This window comes from Cherax quadricarinatus, chromosome 79 (genome assembly GCF_038502225.1).
Source record: "Cherax quadricarinatus isolate ZL_2023a chromosome 79, ASM3850222v1, whole genome shotgun sequence".
NCBI lineage: Eukaryota > Metazoa > Arthropoda > Malacostraca > Decapoda > Parastacidae > Cherax > Cherax quadricarinatus.
This window is the reverse complement of record NC_091370.1, coordinates 7,344,661-7,366,802: the sequence shown is the minus strand read 5'-3', so window position 1 is coordinate 7,366,802 and position 22,142 is coordinate 7,344,661. Positions and strand designations below refer to the sequence as shown.

At 38.9% G+C, this 22,142-nt stretch overlaps 1 protein-coding gene across 10 annotated transcripts in view; it reads right to left on the bottom strand.

The window, feature by feature from the left end:
- The window catches only part of LOC128702637 (5-phosphohydroxy-L-lysine phospho-lyase), a 140,176-nt gene that overhangs the window by 92,154 nt on the left and 25,880 nt on the right, over positions 1–22,142 (bottom strand). For 8 of the 10 annotated variants that reach the window (XM_070101882.1, XM_070101876.1, XM_070101879.1 and 5 more), the window contains 2 exons: positions 4,731–4,849; positions 3,980–4,142 (listed from right to left, as the gene is read on the bottom strand). In XM_070101882.1, the coding sequence (XP_069957983.1) occupies positions 3,980–4,142; positions 4,731–4,740 (173 nt within the window). In that variant the 5' untranslated portion in view covers positions 4,741–4,849. Of the gene's footprint in view, positions 1–3,979; positions 4,143–4,730; positions 4,850–7,919; positions 8,995–22,142 lie in introns of those variants that run through there. The other 2 variants (XM_070101881.1, XM_070101875.1) reach the window with 2 other exon arrangements.

The following is a 22,142-nucleotide window of genomic DNA, read 5'->3' as shown; positions in this document are numbered from 1 at the left end:
TTCAGGGGTTGTGCACCAGGTAGGTGTAATAGGCAGTTTCCAGGAAACAACAGCACTACCTCTCGCAGAGGTGACTATGGCTCAGGGTGGATACGTGGTTTCTTTTTGTTTATTCTCTGAGCCGACTCCCCCTTTTTTATATACTTTAAGAGTAACGAGAGAACCGTATTCTGCAGGCTCCCCCTTCCCCAGCACGACCATGGACTATCAGCCATCAACTGCTTTCACGCAACCACTTGTTGGCTGAATCCCTGTACTGGTGTTGACTTACCCTTCTCGGTACCTTTGGACTATGTTGACTATGAAAACTGCTTCCTCACTATACAACTACGATTCACGGATCATACCAAAAGAAAATGACTCGAGGCCTTCTGCCAAAAGACTTCAACAAACTAGTGGCAATGCTGAATCTATACCTGGTTCACACTAAGAAACTACCTGGAAACTTATCCTCTGCAAGACGTCTTAAAAAATGACAATGAAGAAACTTCACTCTCCAGACAAATCTTTAGGGGTACCTTAATGACTATAATATCGACAAAACACTCATTACCTTCGTCAGCCAAGACATTTCATATTCAATGCTCTGAAGAACTGGATGCTCAGTATTAATGTAAATGATGTTGAGCAGGCCGTCAAACTGTCACTGGTCCACAGTATCAGGACACTGCTATCACAATACATTTCTCAATTCAAACTGCGGAATTATTATCCTCCGACACTCAGTAATACAGCAAGACTTCAGAGAATACACTAAAGATACGATGGTGCAACTTGAACTATACTCCCAACATATGTTTGTCTTGCTCACGGAGAGAGATGCTTTACAAGCAATATTGCCAAGTTTGGCTTTAACTGCCGTCACTTACAGTTCCCCCATTCTTTATTCAGCATTGCAGGTTAATGCTTAAAAGTGACAAAATACAAACCAATGCCCTAACAATGTCGAAAATGCTGGGCAAAATACAAACCAACACCACAATAATGTTGAGTGCAAAAGTAATGTCCAGCGTGCTAAGCAGACAATAATCCAACTTGATACCAACCTTCTCATTTAACGGTGGTGAACATGCCTCATTCTCGGTGTTCCGCTTTCGTGCGAAAAAGCGAGATGCGATATTTGAAGGGCAAAGAGGGTTTGTTACATAACCAAACTGTGACCTAGTTATGTCAAAACTGATAATTCAACATGCCCTTCCCTTCCAGAGTCGCCAGATAACTTCAGCAGCCAATGGCTTCTACCACAAGTATTCCAGAGTTCAACCCTTATGATGTTCTCACCTCCGACATTCTTACCTCTTCACCAGCTGTCACCTTTGCTAACTTCCAGCACTTTTCAGTTGCTACTTCGGCACCTACGTTGCAACTTCCAAAGAAAAAAAAAAAAGTTACTACCTCACAAACTCGTGGTCAAGTTTCGGACAGATTCCATGAAACTGACTCCTTCCACAGTCACGAAAGTACCAGAAATGCTTGCACTCCCATTCTTCCTTACCGTGCCTTGATGCAACGACTGTTTTGCCCTCAGATTCCTCTATCTCTAGAGGTCACCGACCACTCGCAATCCCTTCTTTCCCTGGCAGCTGCCAACTTCCCTTCCCCTCCTCTCACGTCCTACGTTCCTAAAGTCGGAGACACGAGGCTATATCAATATTTCAGAGGCAAACCCCGAAATGTACCTTGTTAACCCCAGCTTAAAATAAGGCAAATCTATAGAACACTAACCTAAATCTTTCTTAAAGGACGCATACAGTGGAACCTCAATTGTCGAACTTAATTCGTTCCAGATGTCAGTTCGACAACCACAATGATCAACAAGTAAACCAATTTTTCCCATCAAAAATAATGTAAATAGAATTAACCCATTCCAGACCAAAAATGACTAATTTATTTATGATACTGTACTAACTACTACATAAAACAATGTATACAATTAAACAGCACACGGAAACTGTAAAAATGAATACTAAGTGAAAATTTAACTGAAATACTGTAGAGTAAAGGAGAATTTAATTGCCTCTTACCTGTCAGAGAAGAACTAATGGCAAAAATTCTCGTTGCTTCAAATCTTGCGGAAGATAGCTGGTAGGCCTACATGTAGGAATGGGTCTGCATGGTATAAAAAAAAAATCCTGCAGCACGCAGTGCATGAGAAAAAAAAACCGCGACCGTGATTTTGGTTTAAAACAACGACTTTGCGGTGTATTTTCGTATAGTATTTATGGTTGTATTCTCATTTTGTTGATTTCATTTGATAGAATGGAAGATATTTTACAGAAATAGAGATGATTTTCAATGGCTTAAAGACTAAAAGTAGTTTGAAATTGAGCTCACATTAGCGATTTTTGCCGATGTTCAAGAGTAAACAAATCATGTCAAGCGTCTAATACACGTCAACTGATGGATCTAATATGCATTCACGAACGCACTGATATTATTTACACAATTATTACAATTATGCAGTAGTCTGAATAATAGTAAATTATTTTTCTGTATAAAAAATCAAAATGAAAAGCAAGCGTAATATAAGAGGCCTGGAGGCGTAACTAATGAGCAGATAAAATGTTATTTTAGTACCAGGAATGCTGCATTGGACCATATTTTGAAACTGGCCTTTATTTAATTTTGTGTGAAATTGGCCAAATTAGTAATTTCAGATCACTTTATTGGGTAGCTGAAATAGGTAAATGGGCGGTTTACTGTACTCAATCGGATAGAATAAAAGGTTCTAGCGAAATAGCTACGAGTTTGGTCGACTGGAACAATAGAATTGACCCAAAATAAAGTTAAAACTGGTGAAATCGCCGATGCTTAAATATCGCCGAGATCGCTAACTTCGCGAGTGTAATTCCGTAAGTTTTCCATCAAATTTCGTACTTTTGGTTTCATTACCTTTACAAGATGCACAGCAAAAGTTCATGAGCAAGCGAGTTAGTCGCTATACTGAATGAGACCCACGCTGTTGACTGATCACGTTATCCGAACGCTGTCGGTCAACAACCAAGACCATGCACGACAACGAAATCGAACAAATCGGTTCATAAACCGATTTGTTCGACAACCGAGGCTCCACTTTTTAAGTAAAACCTTTGTGGAATCGTCTGAAAATTCGCCAACCTTCCATAAGGAAAACTGCTATATGTAAATTCTTAGATAGGCGAGGTAAATTGCGCAATATTTTAAGTTGCTTTTATTTGCGTTACGGTAGGTTCTCGGCTAATATTGTTACAAAATGAGAAACCGAAACGTACAAAATTTGCATAACTTTAGTTCACCGTTTTCCTTCATGGAGGGTGAGGGCGAATTTAATTAAGGTTATCCCCGTTTCTTGCATTTAAAAGAAAGAAATAAAATAAATAAATTATCTTTAGCAACTCGGCTAGTCCCTTAGAACAAAATGCATCTATTACATATGCTTCACTGTAATGGTTGTGTGACAATTCGTTGTGTAACGAATCCATTACTTTAAATAGATAGTTTCTGCAAATAGGTCATAGCTACTAAAATATGCATAGTTAATAACATAGCTACTAAAATATGCATAGTTAATAAGGTTGGGACTCAGTTCCTCGACTCCTTATGTACCTCTGTAATGTTCTTAACCAGAGCTGAGTTGCATATTAAAGCTATTTTACTACCTCTGAACAATACGGTCTACAGTTCAAAATTAGTAACAAACTGAATTCCATATATTATCTACCCCATTCGCCTTATTTGTATTTAATTGTTTTGGGTGTAAGTTGCTGCATGAGCAGTGTGTTGCTTAAATTCTTGTTTATCTATGGAGCAATATTATCATCATATATTTACCTAGGTTACTGGACACATCCAACTTAATGACGCATTTATTAAACTATACGGGTATTATCATAACTATTGTCGGTATTATGACTAATTATACATTTACCTCTTGGCTTAACACTTTTGTGAATTATATAAATAATACTCTAATAACAGCAATAATATTGCATTTACTCACCCTGAATTACAGAAAAGGAATGTATCTAAGTGGTCTGGCAGAATTTGACGAAGATCTTTTGGGTACTTGGGTTCACCTAAATCAATCTCCCATCCGCTGCTGGCGACTTCTGTGACCATCGCGAGTGACGTTGCCTCAACCACAGCCGGATGACAGTGTCCAACTGGAAAATATAATAATGGCTGAATTCAAAGCTAATGTATTCCCAGACACTTTAAAAGTATTCTTGTTTGGTGCTGAATAGGTTATGCAAAGTCCTTAGGGTAGTCGATAGACTTTAAACCCCATTAACCACCCAGTGGGTCATTGCTGTAATTCATCTGTACATTAGCAATATAAATACTTTAATCCGCAAAATGGTGATTAGTTGGTTGGTTTGTTAAACTATTGATTGCATGAGACTAAAGATAAGCTTAACCTAATTCAACTTAATCTAGAGACTAATCCGTTGGGTTACTTTTTTTTTGGGGGGGGGAATAAAAAAAAAAACTTTGTATGCCCAAAATTGTCTTCCTTACACAACTCGATAATGGGGAATTTACATAATAAAAACAATGACCTTATCAGTATATTTACTCACATTTGATAGTGAATGACACTTAAGTAGGTGTGATATACTATTCCTGAGCGGAAACTTCGCTCTAAGATAACTTTTAGATTGGAGACCAAGCTCTTTCAAATCTAGAGAGTACATGGTGAGCACTGCCACATAAGCATGTACTACAGTTACAATAGACAGGGACTGACTTACCATGTGACATGGAGTTGACACAGTCGAGGTACTCTGTGTTAGTCTCATCATACGCATACTGGTAGCTGGCTCGTACTATCTTCACTGGTCTTGCTCCGTGCTGCAGATGGCACGACTTGCTGTGGGTCACACCAAGAAACTATCATGCTGCTTCATGGTCAGATTCATAAAAAAAACTTGTGTTAAGAACTATGTTGAAAAAAATATACTAAAATTACATTGAAGTTGTAGATGGATATTATCAAGTTCGGGTTTATGAAAATCACAACAGTTCATCTGATCGCAGCACAGTAGTACAAAACTCACCATAGTATACCCACTTTCTGTGAAGGCCGTGAGGTAGTGCCTTTATGCTGGGGAAAGGGTTTTGATCCAAGGAATTCGAGCTACCCTCAAAACCTTGAATTAAATCTGCTTGCCTCCCAGTCCCCAAGAGCTTTATTAAGGCCTACTATTTTTAATGAGCTGATTACTTTGAGCTTAACGATAGATCATTAAGTAAATCCTCCAATATTAACTGGACTGTGCAATATCGTTTCATTTTTGTAAATGGGTAAAACGCATTTTTAAACTTGCCCCTCCCCTCAAAAAAAAAAATAATCTAACCTATATTAGCAATTAGATTCAAAGTTAGATTGATTTAGTTTGTTAAATATTTTTTTCTATTACCAAAATATAAGTTTCCATTGCATATCCCAATCAATGTTGGAGAATTTCCATAATTTAAACATGTTCTGAATTATATTTTACTAATAAATAATAATTCACTTCATATTTTTCCTCAATTTTATTTCTTCAAACTTGCTGTAAAACTCGATCATTTTAATAAAATTCATTTGGTTTCTCTAAACATTGGCATTAGCATTACATCTTCATCTTACTCTAATTACCAGTAAATCAGTATTGCTCTCGCTCTAAAATACTTTTATATGTAGAGCCAAAAGCCTATCCTTCAATGTTTTATGCCGCACCAGTCAAGCAGATTGTTTTTTATAGTTGTGAACTTCAAACCTGAACTTATAATGAAGTGCTTAACAATATTATATTATATATCGTGCTCTTCTGGAGAAGCTTGAGATCATAAGTTAAAGTACAATTACGTTGCCAGTAAACAGTAAATTAGCTGCTGCAATAACGGCAAATATCAGTCTTATCACAATTGTATATTTCCGAGTGATGATAAAGCTAAATTTAACCTTTAAGGTAGTAGGTTAGGTAAGGCGAGATTTGTCAGGAAACATGGAAAGTGATTCCTGACGCGGGTCTTATTCACATGATGACCCTTCAGTGGAATTTTACTAGCAACCCTAAGATGTGAACCCACAACAATAGGTTAACGTACATAAAACTTTTTAAAAAACTATCGATGGCAAGAGAGTCTAATATTAAGACTGAATTTCACCTGTCCATCAGTCAAGTATATACTAATATATATATATATATATATATATATATATATATATATTATATATACATACGTATTTATTACATAATTGTGTGCATGTGTCGTGCCGAACAGGTAAAATTTGCTATTTTAGTTTAAATAGCAACACTCTTCTTGCCGAATAAGGCAAGCGAATATTTTTGTATGCAATAATGTCGCAAAATTCATTCTGAACCTAACGAAAAAATATATCTCATTGTGTTTGTTTATTATTAAATTACTGTAAACTTATGTAAAATATATTTAGTTGGATTAGGCTATATTAAATTGCGCTTGTTATAATAAGGTTAGGTAAGCTTTCTAAGGTTCTTTTGGAACAAAATTATTAATTTTAACATTAACATAAATGAAAAAATATATATCTTTAAACGTATAAGAGAAAATTTTAGAAAGGAGTTGATTTTAAACGAGTTCTTGCTAATTGACCAATTTTACATATTCTGACATATATATACATTTTACACATTTCTCGGTGCATATATACTACTAACTAAACCCAATAAAAAAATATTCTTAAAAAATCTTGTACATAAAGCGACGAAGGCCTCCCTCCCCTCCCTCTAAAAAAAAGTGTTGCCTTTCATACTCTCAATAACTTGTACACACATTTTCCTAAGGCAGCCCTAGTAAACGAGCACTGCGTACACGATTTGTTGTATTTATATTTTATAGTCTAAAGAACCTGAGAACAGATGTAGTGAGATTTTGCAGTTACATGACTAAGTCAGAGTCAATCAAGCCTTAGAAGAATTAGCACTGCTCTCTGAGCTTACATATTACTACAGGGAATACACACCAAGTGTTGTTGCTTTACATCTACCTAATGCTTTGACTGAGGTTGTAAATGGTATGGTGATACCGACAAACCATACCCCCGGCCGGGATTGAACCCGCGGTCATAGAGTCTCAAAACTCCAGCCCGTCGCGTTAGCCACTAGACCAGCTAGCCACGCGACGGGCTGGAGTTTTGAGACTATGACCGCGGGTTCAATCCCGGCCGGGGGTATGGTTTGTTTGCAATCGTGTCATTACGATTTCTTAAGTCGTGATACCGACAAATTGTGGAAAAAGGATACTTCATACAGACTTCAAAGCAGACAACTCTTACTTTGACCTGCTTACTGAATGCAACAAAATTTTCAGAAATCGAAGTGAATTCAGATCATGCAATAAGAAATTTCTATAATTTTTAAATTTTCTTTCGGGAAGCATTAAAATGTTTGCTACACAGACTGCTGTATTCTTTTGGCTTCCAGTTTTTCGGCCTCATGACTGTTATCCGACTTCCTCCTCTTTTTAAATACTTGAGGTACCCGTTTAATGCTAAATTTGGCCACTCGCCTTGTCACTTACACCCGACAGCACAATAAGCATCAACTAACGTAGAGGCCAACAAGGATGAGAAAACTAAAAATAATCACAGCATATTTATTCGTTGTCATGTTTTCTATTATGGAGTCAGTAATCCGTGATGTCTAATGCGTTACCTTATACAAGCGTGCACACGACAACCAGCATAGACTGTACTGTTGCCGGAGGACAGGTAGCTACTGCCGTCAAATAAAAACGAAAAAGTAATTTACATACCTTGTAAGAGGTGCGCCTCGTCGGAAAAGGCGGAGGGGGCTTAATCCAAAGAATTGGAACTATCCTACGCTTCCTGATTAAAATTGACTACCTATTTCCCAGGCGTTGAAAGATCCATGGGTTTATAGTGCTTCCCCGTAAATATTCTTAATACTTACAAAATATCTACCATTTCAGGTGTATGGCGGTGGAAGGTTAACAATTCTGGGTTGACACTATTTCTTGCATCCCTACAGCCGCCGTCTCCAGCGTCACCACCTCTGTTATGAACATCCTGAAAGTTAATTTGTATAGGATAACCCACAACAGGAGGCGAAGAATCCTTCTCAAGCGGTTGGTTGGCATCTTCGTCGCCTACAGCACAGTTCTTAACTATGGAGTCGTTCCACTGCCTGGCAAGCTCGGCTGTACGAGGGGACACCTGGGGCCAGGCATAGGTGCCACGGGCATCCTTCCACTGCCTGGCAAGCTCGGCTGTACGAGGGGACACCTGGGGCCAGGCATAGGTGCCACGGGCATCCTGACTGCTGTCATGGCAGCGTTTAAGTGATCCACTCCTGCTGATGTTGTATGGCATCCCTTCTTGCCTATCTGATGTTTGTAGTATATTCGTCAGGATTATCCCCTGACACGGGTACTGATCATATGATGGTTTGCTCAAATGACATACGAAGAGTTCTGTAAAGATTTTATTGTGACAAGATCACTGTAGGTAAACTTGTTAAATTTGGAAGTCTTTATGGTGGCTGTCTTGTGATGTTACAGGTAATATCTTGTGTAACTGATGTAGCGGGTGATACCTTGTCTAACCACAATGACTTTCACAATCAAGATGCCACGTCACTCAACATTTTAATATTTGTACTAGATCCCTGGACTAAATTATGTTAATAAGACGCTTATATTTCATCACAATATATTATACCATATTCAGAAATAATACAGGGTGCATAGAAAAGATATTAAACAACAGACAATAAATATAACGAAATGACCATTAAATTATGTAAACATCGTTGTTATTATTACGGCTATTTTTCCTAATACAAATGCTTGAAGATTTTCCTTAAAAGATCCTTCATTTTTTAACCTGCCCTTCCTCCTTCCCTAGTGAAAAAGACCCTAAGAATGTGGAACTGTTCTGCATCGCGAGCTGTGTGTATACACTGAGGTTGTTGCAGTTCTTTACATGTTCTTTCAACTGTAGCAACCACAGTGAAACCCATACCAACCACAGTGAAACCCATACCAACCACAGTGAAACCCATACCAACCAATGTTTTAGTAGCTGACCTATATTCAGCTGACCAGTGTACAGTGAGAATCATAGCAGAAAACTACAAATCTATCTATAAAACTCAAGGAAAGCCAGACAGTAAGTGGCATTTATTTCCCTCAATGCTTTTAAAAATGGCTGAGACAGAAGACCAGGTCAGGAGTCAACAACACGACAACCCCCGATAAATGGAATTGAGGGGGATTTGGACGGATAAAAAAAAAACATTGATTAAAACTTTCTGGTCCTGCCAGAATGGAAAGGAGTTAGAAGTGTAATAGGTGAACCCGGACTGTGAAGCGAGGCGGGAAGGGGAGTGTGAAATAAGGGGTTAACTGAAAGGGGTTTGTGAAGTTAAGGGAAAAGTGAGCAGTGAAGAGGGTTTTGAAGTAGAAAATTTACTAGTGATTAAGTGGTGATTGCTAAAGCAGATACTAGGGTTTGCTAGGTGAGGGGAAAAAGAGAAATAAATATTGTTGTATATGAGTAAAAGAGCGAAGAGTGAAAATGGCAGGCATTAGGGGGGTACAGGCTGCCATAATTATATTTATCTTTCTCCTGCAATTCTATGAAGAAAGAAATCAGTCATGGGGGTTGGAAAAGGTGAATGGAGTAATAGCACCTGGACAGTAAAAGCCCAACAGTTGCCATCCTACCAGAAAAGTAAATGTCACTATCGCCGCAAGGTATGGCAACACCGCATACCCAAACAAAAACAGTGGCACACAGCTCTTATTGTAGCGCTCTTAAGTGGTGATATCCAAATTAATCCAGGACCTCAAACTATTGTGCAGAGGCAAAACAGACAGATAAATGACGGTGCTAATGACGGTCTAGTAGCTAGAAATAACCTTAACTCCATATGTAATGCACACATACTAAGTCAATGTGAGACAATATAGCCATTATTATCTCAAACACTACCAAACAGATGCATACACTGTACTAAAGTACGCAAGAAAAACAGAAAAGGCACGTTATGTAAAATGTGTAAGGGGTGGGTGCATGATGGATTTATGTACAATTATAGTAACGGTGCCAGAATTCATTTTGTGTGTAACAAATGCACTTTGGCACAATTAGCCTTTAGCAATGATGACATTGATTTACCTAATTTTAATACAAATGACCCATTGCCATATATTGATTATAATTGTTTTATGAAAACAGGCCTTCACTTTATTAGTGTCAACGCAAGATCACTTTTTCCAAAATTGGCAGAGATTAGGATTCTAGCTAACCAAACTAGGGCGGCAGTTATATCCATCTCTGAATCCTGGTAGGATGATACGGTGACTGACGACGAGGTCAAAATAGAAGGGTACAATATAAAACACTTAGGAACAGAAAGGGAGGTGGGGTATGTGCCTACATTAGAAATAACTTGGCTTACTACCCCAAGACCTGATTTAAATAACAAACTGGAGATTCTATGGTTTGAAGTGCTGCTTCCCAAGACTAAACCCATCTTAGTAGGAACTAGTTACCGTCCTCCCACCCAGGACTAGTTCTTAGAAGACTTTTCCAGAGTCTTGTCGGGACTTGAAAACAATAACGAGACAATTATACTGGGCGACTTCAATATCTATTTTTAGCAGCAAAATAACAGGCTATGCAAAACGTATAAGCAAATTCTAGGTTTAAATAGTTACACTCAACTAATTAATACACGAACCCGAATCACACAGTTCTCAGCCACCCCAACTGACCATATACTCTGTAACCGCTCTGAGAACATTAGTCAGTCAGTCAGTAAATAACAAAAAAAAGGCACAATACCGTGACTGGAACGATACACAAATAACCCGCACATAGAAGAGAGGATTTGACTGGCTCGTCCTCCTTATTCCCCACTACTGCTGCTACTACTACTACCACCACCACTACTACTACTACCACCACCACTACTACCACCACCACTACTACTACTACTACTACTACCACCACTACCTCTTCCTGCCTATATATACCCGTCCTGCTCCACTGCTCGTTAGTGACACTTTGTAATTGGTCCAAGTCGGACCGAAACGTCGTCGTAAGCTCCTCTCTTCTATGTGCGGGCTATTTGTGTATTAGTCAATCAGGCGTCATTACCACAGGCCTTAGTGATCATTTCATCATCTACTGCACCAGGATAATCACTAGGGATGGGATAGGCCTACACAGGACAATAAAAATGAGGTCAACTAGAAACCACAGTAAAGAAACACTGGTAAATAGGCTACACAATTGTGACTGGACAGAGATAAGTTGCACGGACGTAAACGATGCCTGGGAAAAACTCAAAACAACGTTCACTACCATCCTTTATAATATTGCACCAGTTAAAGAGGTTAGGATTAAACGAAGAACTGAACCCTGGATGACTACCGAGATATTAGATAATATGAAATTCAGAGACCAGCTGCTAAAAAGATTTAAAGCAAACAGACAGAATATTGCAGCACTAAATGAATTCCAAAGGGTGAGAAAGAGTGCAGAGACTTATAAAAGGAGCAAAGGCAAAGCACTATTGCTCAAAAATTGAAGATTATAAGCATAACCCCAAAAAGCTCTGGCAACAACTAAAACAGTTGGGGTATAGCCATAAACCAGTAGATAGGTCTAACATAGTACTCACTATCGATAACGAGGTATGCCACGAAACATCTAAGGTGGCAAATTGTTTTAATTCCTACTACACATCTGTTGCATCAACACTAGTAAGTAAACTACCAGCTGCATCAAATACGTTTAACACAGACTGATAAGTTTTAAACATACTATACCAATAAAGGGGCAACCCCAAACAGTTGTCAACTAGTAAGTGTATCTCATGACTTTATTCAAAAAGAACTAAGCAGGTTAAACCCAACTAAGAGCACTGGCCAGGATAACATCCCGTCTAAGTCCCTAAAAGATGGTGCTTCTGAATTGTCAACCCCTATTGCTCACATAAATCTGTCAATCACCACTAATACAGTACCGGAGGGGTTCAAGGAGGCCAGAGTTACTCCTATCTTCAAGAACAATAGTAGGTCTGATGTAAGCAACTATAGGCCTGTTAGTATACTCGGTATAATATCCAAAATTCTAGAGAGGGCGGTGTACTGTCAAGTAGTTAAGTACCTTAATGACAACAACATTCTCCATAGCTATCAATCGGGCTTTAGGAGATCTTACTCAACCGACACGATTACCTGAGAACTGAAATGTCAATGGGGAACCTCATAGGTATGGTAACCTTAGACCTGCAAAAGGCCTTCGATACTGTCAACCACAATATATTATGTAAGAAACTTCAAGCTACCGGTATAGGTTCTGTAGACTGGTTTAAGTCCTACCTTAGCAACAGGAGACATTGTCAAAACCAACAAAACGGAATCAGAACCCCTGCCGATAACATGTGGAGTTCCCCAAGGTAGTATTCTGGGTCCCTTATTATTCTTATGTCAATGACATGCCTATCAGTGTCAAGTGCAAACTCCTACTGTATGCAGATGACAGTGCTCTCTCAGTGTCAGGTAAAGACCTACAAGATATATCTAATGTATTAACACTGGAACTGGAGTCCTGCAGCAAATGGTTAGTAGACAACAAACTATCATTACACCTCGGGAAAACTGAAGACATTCTCTTTGGCACAAAACAAACTGAGAAGGGTATATAATTTTAATGTCCAGTGTAATGGGGAGCCCATCACTTTGGTTTCATCAGTAAAATATCTGGGAATCCCCTTTGACCCATGCATGTCAGGAGAACTGACAGGGAACAATGTAGTAAAGAAAGCGAATGCCAGACTGAAGTTCCTCTATAGACAAGCACAGTGTCTACCTACTGAGGCTCGCAGGACCCTATGTCTAGCTCTTATACAATGTCATATGAATTACGCTTGCTCTTCATGGTACTCTGCCTTGACAAAAAATTGAAAGATAGACTGCAAATCACCCAGAACAAAATTGTAAGATTCATCCTGGGGCTGGGTCCAAGAGAGCATGTAGGCCAGAATGAATTACAGCAGTTGGATAAGCTGAATGCTGAAGACAGTAAAACAACTGAAGCTAAATCATGTTTATAAAATTGCTCAGTGTCCAGAATATCTTGCTGTCAGTTGTGTCAAGGTTGGGAACCAAAGCAATCATAGTACTAGGGGGAGAGCACAACTTTGTAGTATCCACAGTCAGTGGCCAGTCTTCAAACACCTTTTATTGTACAGCATAAAGGAATGGAACAGACTGCCCGGACATGTCAAAGCCAGTCATAGCATGAACCAGTTCAAGAAGAGTGCCAAAAGGCGTCTGATGAATGTAGCTACAGAAAGGGAGGGGAATGATTTTCTATTTTTTAGCTAACATCTGTAATTTTACCTAATTCCTAGTAATGACCCTCGTATTGTAGATAGTCTTTTTAGTATGATAATAAGATGTTATCTTCATTATAGAATAATAAAATATTATAATCTTTATATTATAATAATAAGGTAAAAGGACCCCAATGGAAAAGTCACTGACTTTTTTGGGTTATCCTAGGTTCTCTACACATATGCTATGTATGATAATCTATGTAACTGTACATGACTCACGAAATCGTAATGACGCTATTGCAAACAAACCACACCACGGGCGGGGATAGAACCCGGTAGCTGGTCCAGTGGCTAACGCGACGGTCTGGAGTTTTGAGAGACTGATCGCGCGTTCTATCCCCACCCGTGGTATGGTTTCTATGTAACTGTATTTGTGTATACCTGAATAAACTTACACAGTAAAACCCATACCAACCACAGTAAAACCCATACCAACCACAGTAAAACCCATACCAACCACATTACAACCCACACCATCAATTTCAGCAGCGGTAAGCCAGCGGTTGCTGCTACGCCACTATTGAATGTATTCGACTGTGTCGCTTGTTAGTGATTATTGCATCAATACGTATATTAATTACTTTTGTAGAATTTTTAATTTTAGTTTTAAAACAATAAATATATATGCTGTTTTATAGAAAAAAAATTAGCTGACACTCTTTGGTCCAACGAAGCTGTCTGAATAAAGTTTTCCAAGACAAAAAAAAAAAAAAAAAATTAGAAGGTATTCCCAAAGGAGTACCAAATAGACATTATGAAAAGTATGATACCAACTAACGAGTAAACAAGACGTGTATAACGTTACGAAACTTTAACGAGGACAATTTTCACCCCAGGGAGAGTCCAATACAAAGACCAGCAAAAAATAATTCATAGTATAACAGACTGAGGTGTAGTGGTATTTGAAGAAACAATTACCGCAGAGTCCAAGCACTGTCTTCTGCAAATTATCCTTCTAATTGATATTGTCATTTCTTTATTTCATATGATTTTTGACTTCCATGTCAAAGAGTAAAATAGGAAGCAAAAATGGCAAAGAGCTTCACCCATCAGATGCAGAGGGAAAAAAATGCACTAAATGGAGGGGTGCAGAGAAAGAAACAAGAGAACGAATACAAATGGGGCAAGAGAAGCATAACGAAAAGAAGTAAAATCAAAATCTTAACTAAAACCGCTACAAAGCCACATCAGATGAAGGAACCTAATAAAGAGAAAGTGATAATACTAAAAAAAAAGGGGAGAGGGAGAGTAAGTAATGACAAGGTGGTTTGTGAGGCGCTAATTCAAAAAAGTGAAACAGGAACAATGCTTTAAAGTGAAAAGCCAGTTGAGTGAAGACTACACAGCACAGGGAATGAAATGAAAGCTTTTCGGCGAACCCGGAAGAAGCAAAATCAATGAGACTCGACAATGCGTCTCCATGGATTCAATAAGAACGGCTCAAAAAAGAATCTAAATAATGGCAACTACAAATAAAATAGAAAATAAACGTTTTCCCAATGTGCAAACGAGGGAATAGATAGGCATTACTGAACTACACACCAGCATTCCTAATATAAATAGTAAGGTAATGGGGAAGAAAATCAAAAGGAATAGGAATTAGTTTAAAAATTAGCAGCACGAGTTCAGATGACAAATCATGTCATGTGAACTTAGTGTTGTTTTTACGATAGTGCAACACAAATATAGCAGTAGAAAGGTGGAATAAAAGCTGAGTGATTTAAAAAGCACCAACTCATGCGACCACTCAGTGCTCTTGACAAAAACTAATTACAAAAGTACATTAACACCCAAAGTAAAAGTAAACAGCAAACATATACTAATAGCACGAACATACAACACAAGCAGAGTAGGCTGGATAAATTTCATATTTGTGGACTGCAGGAAAACATTCGATAATATACTATACAATAAATTAATTCATAAAGTGGAACAGACATGTATAGTGATGAAAGTCCACCGCTGGATCAAGAAATACTAGGAAAAAAAGTAATATTGTGCCTGGAGATAATAGCATTCACGAGCGTCGTCAGGAGTGGGGTTCCACAAGGTTTACTTAACAGTATACAAATACGTACCCGGGAGTTAATCGATGTTGAGGACAACATTCTAGGTAAGAGGAGCTAAGAACTCCAACAACCCATACTGCCTGGTTTTCCACCACTCCTTTCACCAAGTGACCCGCGTTGGTTTTCACAAACAATATTATTAATAATGGTATTACCAATACTACTTTTTCCTCCTCCCTTTCTCCCATCCCTGTCCTCCTCGCCTATATATACTTTCTCACTCTTCTGTATGGATTATCAACGGTCCAAAATGGACCGATACGTCGTCATAAGCTTTTCTCTCTCCTGTATGTGGGCTATTTGTTCATTGTTCCAATCAGAGTATTGTGCCTTTTTGGTCTTCATTATTAATAATCTAGGGATATCTTGAGTTACTCATATTTCGGGGTTAATAAATCTAAAACAGTCATTTCTGTCGCAAGAGGAGAAACTCGTGTATAATGAAGTTCACAGACGGCACCAAAATTATAGGTTACGAATGAAGACTTAAAATGACTAAGCTATAAAATTGGTTGAACTGCTTATTACCCAGAGTTCACCCACACTAGGAACAAAACAAACATGACGACGGAGAACGTGGCAAGTGAAAGAACACTGACTCGAGGAGAACACTCAGGGAATTAAAACAAAGTACATGAACACATGACAGAAGCCTAGCCAGTGAGAGGAACAACTCGTGGAATCAAGGATCACGACTTACATTTGTGGGGAAGCGCTAAACTGAGGTTTAAACAGCGCCTAAAGGACAGGGCAGAACGGGAAGCAATCAAGTTTGATTTACCAATGACGTTGTCTCCAGCTGTTACACCTCACGTCTTGCGACAGTGTACAAGTCTCTGGTCTCATGCCTTAGCTTGAGGCCAAGGGACTGACCACCACCTATCTAGACTGAAGGACAAACTTAAAACCATTCCACTTCTACCATTTTCACTGTATTCGACTAAGAAGCCTGCTACTCAAGCGACACGTTTCGACAAAGATACCCACGGTTAGTGTGGTACATGCGCTTACTACTGTTTCATATGAGGGAAAGGAGGGTAGCTCAAACTCCTTTAATAAAAAACCCGTCGTCAGCATCAAGGCACCCCATGCAAGGTTAAAGAATCTAACAGAAGCCATTACACTGAAGCAGATGAACTAATGACGTGTAAGCAGAAAGCATCAGTGGCACATGATAGGACGGGAAACACGCACACGTCTATGTGCACGTTTCTGATGGCCATTAGAAACATGCACATGGCAGTTTGACTAATGTGCATGATCAGAATAACATACGGCCATCAGAACCATACATAGGCTTCTGATCACTTATCAGATACAATGAAAGCCGAGAACGCAGCACCATCAGACTCCTCACCTCGCTGAAAGTGGATTATTATAATCATGGGGAGCGCTAAACCCGTAGGATTATATAGCGCATGTGGGGGGAATGGAAGGTATTCAGGCTCAATTCAGGGAACCGGAGCACAGATCCAATTCCCTAGATCAAGAGCCCCTCACCAGCGTCAATTATTATTATTATTATAATCAAAAAGAAGCGCTAAGTCACCAGCGTCAAGGAACCTCCCTTGAGGGGCTGAAAGTGGAGCGTAGTACACAAAGGGTATATACGTCGTATATATGCTGAGAGATTACATTCATCCCTATTTCAGCGACTAACATAGTCTACTGGGGAAAGGTTACACGCAGCCTTAGTGACCTTAGTGTATTAATTAGGCTTTAAACAATTTAACCAACCAATAGAGCACAACTCGTGAAAGTATGAAGGCAAGTGTCCTGACTGATGCTTCAGCTACTAGGAAACTGTACGAGCTAAAGCTCGTGTTTCTGGAGAAGCTTAGATCCAAACTTGAGATATGGTTATCACATACATATACTGTGACAAACAAGATAGACAAGAATAGACTATTCACTTGAGGAGGACAATGAGGGTGTACGAGTGGAAATTGAAAACCCTAACAAATCAGAACCATTAGGAAACATTGATCTAACAAGTAGAACTGGACAGTCAAACACACTGACTAAACGTAGCTTACGGTATATGGAAGAAACAAGTATAATTTCTGACAATCTAAAGTTAAGGTGGACCAGGAGTTGGAGGTAAATTCTGAAAAATACAGATAATCACTCCTCACTCCAACCCAGAAGACACTGTTTATACACAAAACATAGGAGAAAGACAAATGCGGTCTCCATATATAAATAGGGGGGGGGGGGACAGACAAGGGGCAATGAATTACAGGCTAGTATCTCAAAATGCCTTCTTCACAACTTTTGGGGAAGACAGTAAAGAAAATGATACTGGAATACTGAACAAACATCCTTTACAAGAAACCAGCAAGGTTTAAGGGATGGAAAATTTCGTCTTACGAATTTGCTGGAATTCTAGGGCATTCAAAGGGAGAAAAGAAAACGGGGCTAAGCGGATTGCATCTTCTTTGAAAGCATATTGTGCAGCACCAATCTAGAGATTACTCCAGAAATTAGAGAAACAGGCAGAATTAAAGGGCCAAATGCTCCAATGGGTCAGAGTACCCGAATGCCAGAAGAAATCTAATCTTCTGTGTCACTGTCATTGTGCAATATTAAACTAATAAGGATAACAGGAGAGGACAGTGATAAACTACTGAGAGATCTCAACAGATAGATGTAGTCAAGCAAGTGGCTTTTCAAGTTTAGCAAATTAAAAGTTATACAAACTGGAGAAGATAAAGACAGACTAGTCAGTACAGCACGAATGGAAACTGGAAATGCCTGGGGATGAATCTTAACACGAAAAGTATCACTAGAAATACACACCGACTGCATAACGTCAGCAGCATACGCAGAATTAAACTCCAGAATACCATTCAGAAACTATTGAGGAATTCTTCAGAGCTTTATATACAAAATATGTTAGACCAATCACTGAGTATGCGGCCACAGAATGGAGCCAACACCTAGTGATTTACGCGATGAAGCTCAGGATAGTTCAAGAACCGAGAGGAATGAACTGTGAAGAGATGTTGAGGAACTGAACCTGACGACCTCTGCTGAAAGGCAAGGGAAGATATGATTACGACATACAAACTCTTAAAGGATTTCATAAGCCAGATAGGGACAGTTTGAATTAAGAGGACCATGATCAATGGGGGCTCGAATGGAAGTTGAAGACATGAGGCATAGGATGTAAAAAAAAGTATTTATTAAATCTCAGGGTGGTTGAAAAGTGGAATGATTTGGATGAGGAAGTGGGAAGTAAACTCATTACACAGTTTCAAGAGTAAACACGATAAGACCCAAGAGGCCACTTTAATCTCACTCCTCGGCCGTCATCGAATTAGGAGCCACTTTTTTTCTCAATATTTGAAGCTGCGGCACTGAAGGTTTTGTTAGTTACCAAAGTCATTCCAAGATTCTGGAATGAGTTAACAGCTTTGGTCACTGGGCATCTGCATATACCATTTTTTCTTAGAATTTGGTCCTCGTTACCGTACAAGCGTTTAATATTTGAATCCAAACTGATGAGGGGATCTCTAGTTATAAGCTAAATAAAATAGAAAGGTGGGATAAAAAATCAGAAAAACTAAAAAGGTATCAACTCGATGATGAAAAACTGCAAATTTAACAAGGAAAAAAATATGATCACAAAATTTAAATCTTTCTACATTTGTTTAAATAAGCAGACTCTTGGTTGCCACTACCACCCAGCTCCGGCTGGGTTACACGTATCTCATTAAATCACTACCACTAGATAATGTAGACCAAACTAGATGTAAACTCTGCCATATGGGCAATTGTTACACCTTGAGTTATGTACTGGAATGCGATAAAATGAATGAATTCAGAGAAGACTCGCTTACAAATGTTAAAGAAATATTAAAGCAGTGGTATATTGCCAACCATTCTGGAAAAACACCCTGACTTTACCCACTGTAAATAACGCAACCACTTTTCTTTTTGCCTTACAAAGTATTACCTTGATAAAATATAAGGTAACATTTTTGTAATATATTTTTTTTGTTTCTTAATTCATGACTTTGTAAATGGTCCAAGTCGTAAGCTTTTCTCTATGTGCGGGTTATTTGTGTATTGTTCCAGTCACCGTATTGTGCTTTTATTTTTATTTACCAAGGTTTATACCATTTATAAACATGTAAATAGTTCACTACCACTAACTTTTAGCTATCCATTATGATGCTACTTATATAACCTTATGACTTTCGCCCACACCATGGGTATGGGGTGCATAATAAATATATTAAACTAAAACTTCTGCATTTGTTTTGAATGTGTTGGTTGCGAGTTGGAAGACCGCCAACTGTGTGCCGACTCCAACCAGTGCTTTTTGTCTTATGCAAGTATTATATACACACGCTGTTCAAGGTCAACAATTCTTTTCCAGCGCTAGTTCTCTGAGCAACACTAGTTTCTGCTTACTTTTATTTTTTATCAGGAACCAACCCTTATTCCAAACAAGTTCATTTATCACCATATTACAGTGCGTTAATTTCTGCATTAAGCCGATACTGTTGATTATTCTAGGTTAGGTCGCTTGACCTTAAGCAATATTTACGTATAGTTAATCGCCAATAATCAAACATGAGGTAACGTTTGCTAGCAGTCGAAAAATGTACATCATATTATGTCAAAGTTCACATCAACCAATGCTTACAAAGATTTGAAGTTTTCACTGAATCTATGTAGACCATTCACAAATTTTACTTTTTAAGATGCGGTGTGTTCATGCCTGAAAAATAAAGCAAAGCAGGTTTGAACGGTGTCCCTGTGTAAAGATTTTTTGACTCGTCAACCTGGAGACTAATAAGCTGCAGTTATAGCACATATCTTACCGAGTGAGGTCCACAAGTTTTTCATCAAAGGTTACGTTATTTGTCACGTTATAGACAACATGTGAGGAGAAAGATCCAAGAGTAAGCACTGTATCAAGCATACCACCAGAAGTACAAATTACAATGTATGTGCAAACCTAGCTAATACAAAAAATTTTTTCCAGGAACCTTAACAAGGATTTATTTAAGACATTATACAGTGTGTTAGAGCCAGCTTACAATATGTAATATAGCTCCAGTATTGAGCCCGTACCTTATTAAACTCGAGATCAAAATATTAGCAACAGTACTGATGCACGAGTAGATATACAAAGAAATCAATCTAATATAAGAAGAGGAGAACGTAATGCGAACGTGATTTAGACACCTAAATTATTCGAGAATTAGTTGGATGGCAGGTAAGGAGTTGAGACAAGAGCGCTCTGACCTTGGCCATTCAACATTCTTACCAATAAAAAGAAAATAAGTATGAGATGATGTTCGAGTGTAAGGTCTGGCTAAAATTGAGACACTTAAGTAACACATGGGAATCTTTATTAAGGAAACGTTTCGCCACACAGTGGCTTCTTCAGTTCAATACAAAGCAGAGAGGGGTAAGGAGAGTAGTAGTTTGAGGTAATCAGTCCCTCAGCCTGAAGAAGCCACTGTGCGGCGAAACGTTTCCTTAATAAAGATTCCCATGTGTTACTTAAGTGTCTCAATCTTCAACTTGTCAGATTTCAAACCATTTATAAAAAAAAGGCACAGTACCGTGACTGGAACAATACACAAATAACCCGCATCTTAATCCTGGCTTCGTCTCTGTAGATGCCTTCCTCTCCCACTATATTGTAAAATGCTCCAAACTTCAGAACACTCGTGATCTAACCTGATTCCTTTTTTCTTCTTCTCCCTCTTTCCCTTTCCTTTTTCTCTTTTGGGTTGTCTTTCTTCTGCCCTGTGTATTTGTTCCTTCTTTATTTATTTGTTTCCCCCCCCCCTCGGTGTTCTTGCTCTTACCCTCTGTGGACACCCAGCTCCCTTGCAGTGCTCCTCTTTCTTAGCATTTGACTGGCCCCTCCTACTCTTACTACCTCCCCAATACTACTACCTTCCCTCCACTACTACCACCACCTTCCTATATATACCCATCCTGCTCTCCTTTTCGTTAGCGTGACTTCGTAAATGGTCCAAGTCGGACCGAAACGTCGTCGTAAGCTCCTCTCTTCTATGCGAGGGCTATTTGTGTACTTATCACAAGGTCTGGCTGGCCGAATGTGAAGACCATGAATTAAGTGATCACCAGAACACCCACCTTTCTCAATTCTCCACCTATGGATTCATTGTCTTCCATGCTCCAGCAATCAGTGAAGAAATTATGCAGTGGCATTAATAAGGGACAAGCACGTTCTCCACTGGGTCACAACCAGGACCACCTTAAGGGGAGAGCTGTGGAACTGGTTCATAGCACCGAAGCTTAGGTCGAGTCAGAAATTTAAAGACTCAAAAATGCAAAATATCACATCAAACAAGAAAAAGGTGGAAAGTATAAAACAGGATAAAATTAAGTTTATGCATAAAAAAATATGATGGGTGGGGGGGGGGGAGTCTAATCATTACATGTCGCCGAAAACCTTCGAGCAGGACCTGGTCACAATGATACACTAGGACACGGGCCTGCCTAGGGCTAGAAACTTTGATTACCAGATGTGGCGGATGTTAGGCCGCAAGATCACCCCATATTGTGCCTCTTGGCGCTTCAGGCTTAATTTGAAGCCCGGCCGAAACCGGATTGTAACATACATGGGCGTGCTGTCCTTGAATTCACGCTCAACGACCTGTAAGTGGTAGACAGCAGTGTCCTTCAAAGACACAAACTACCC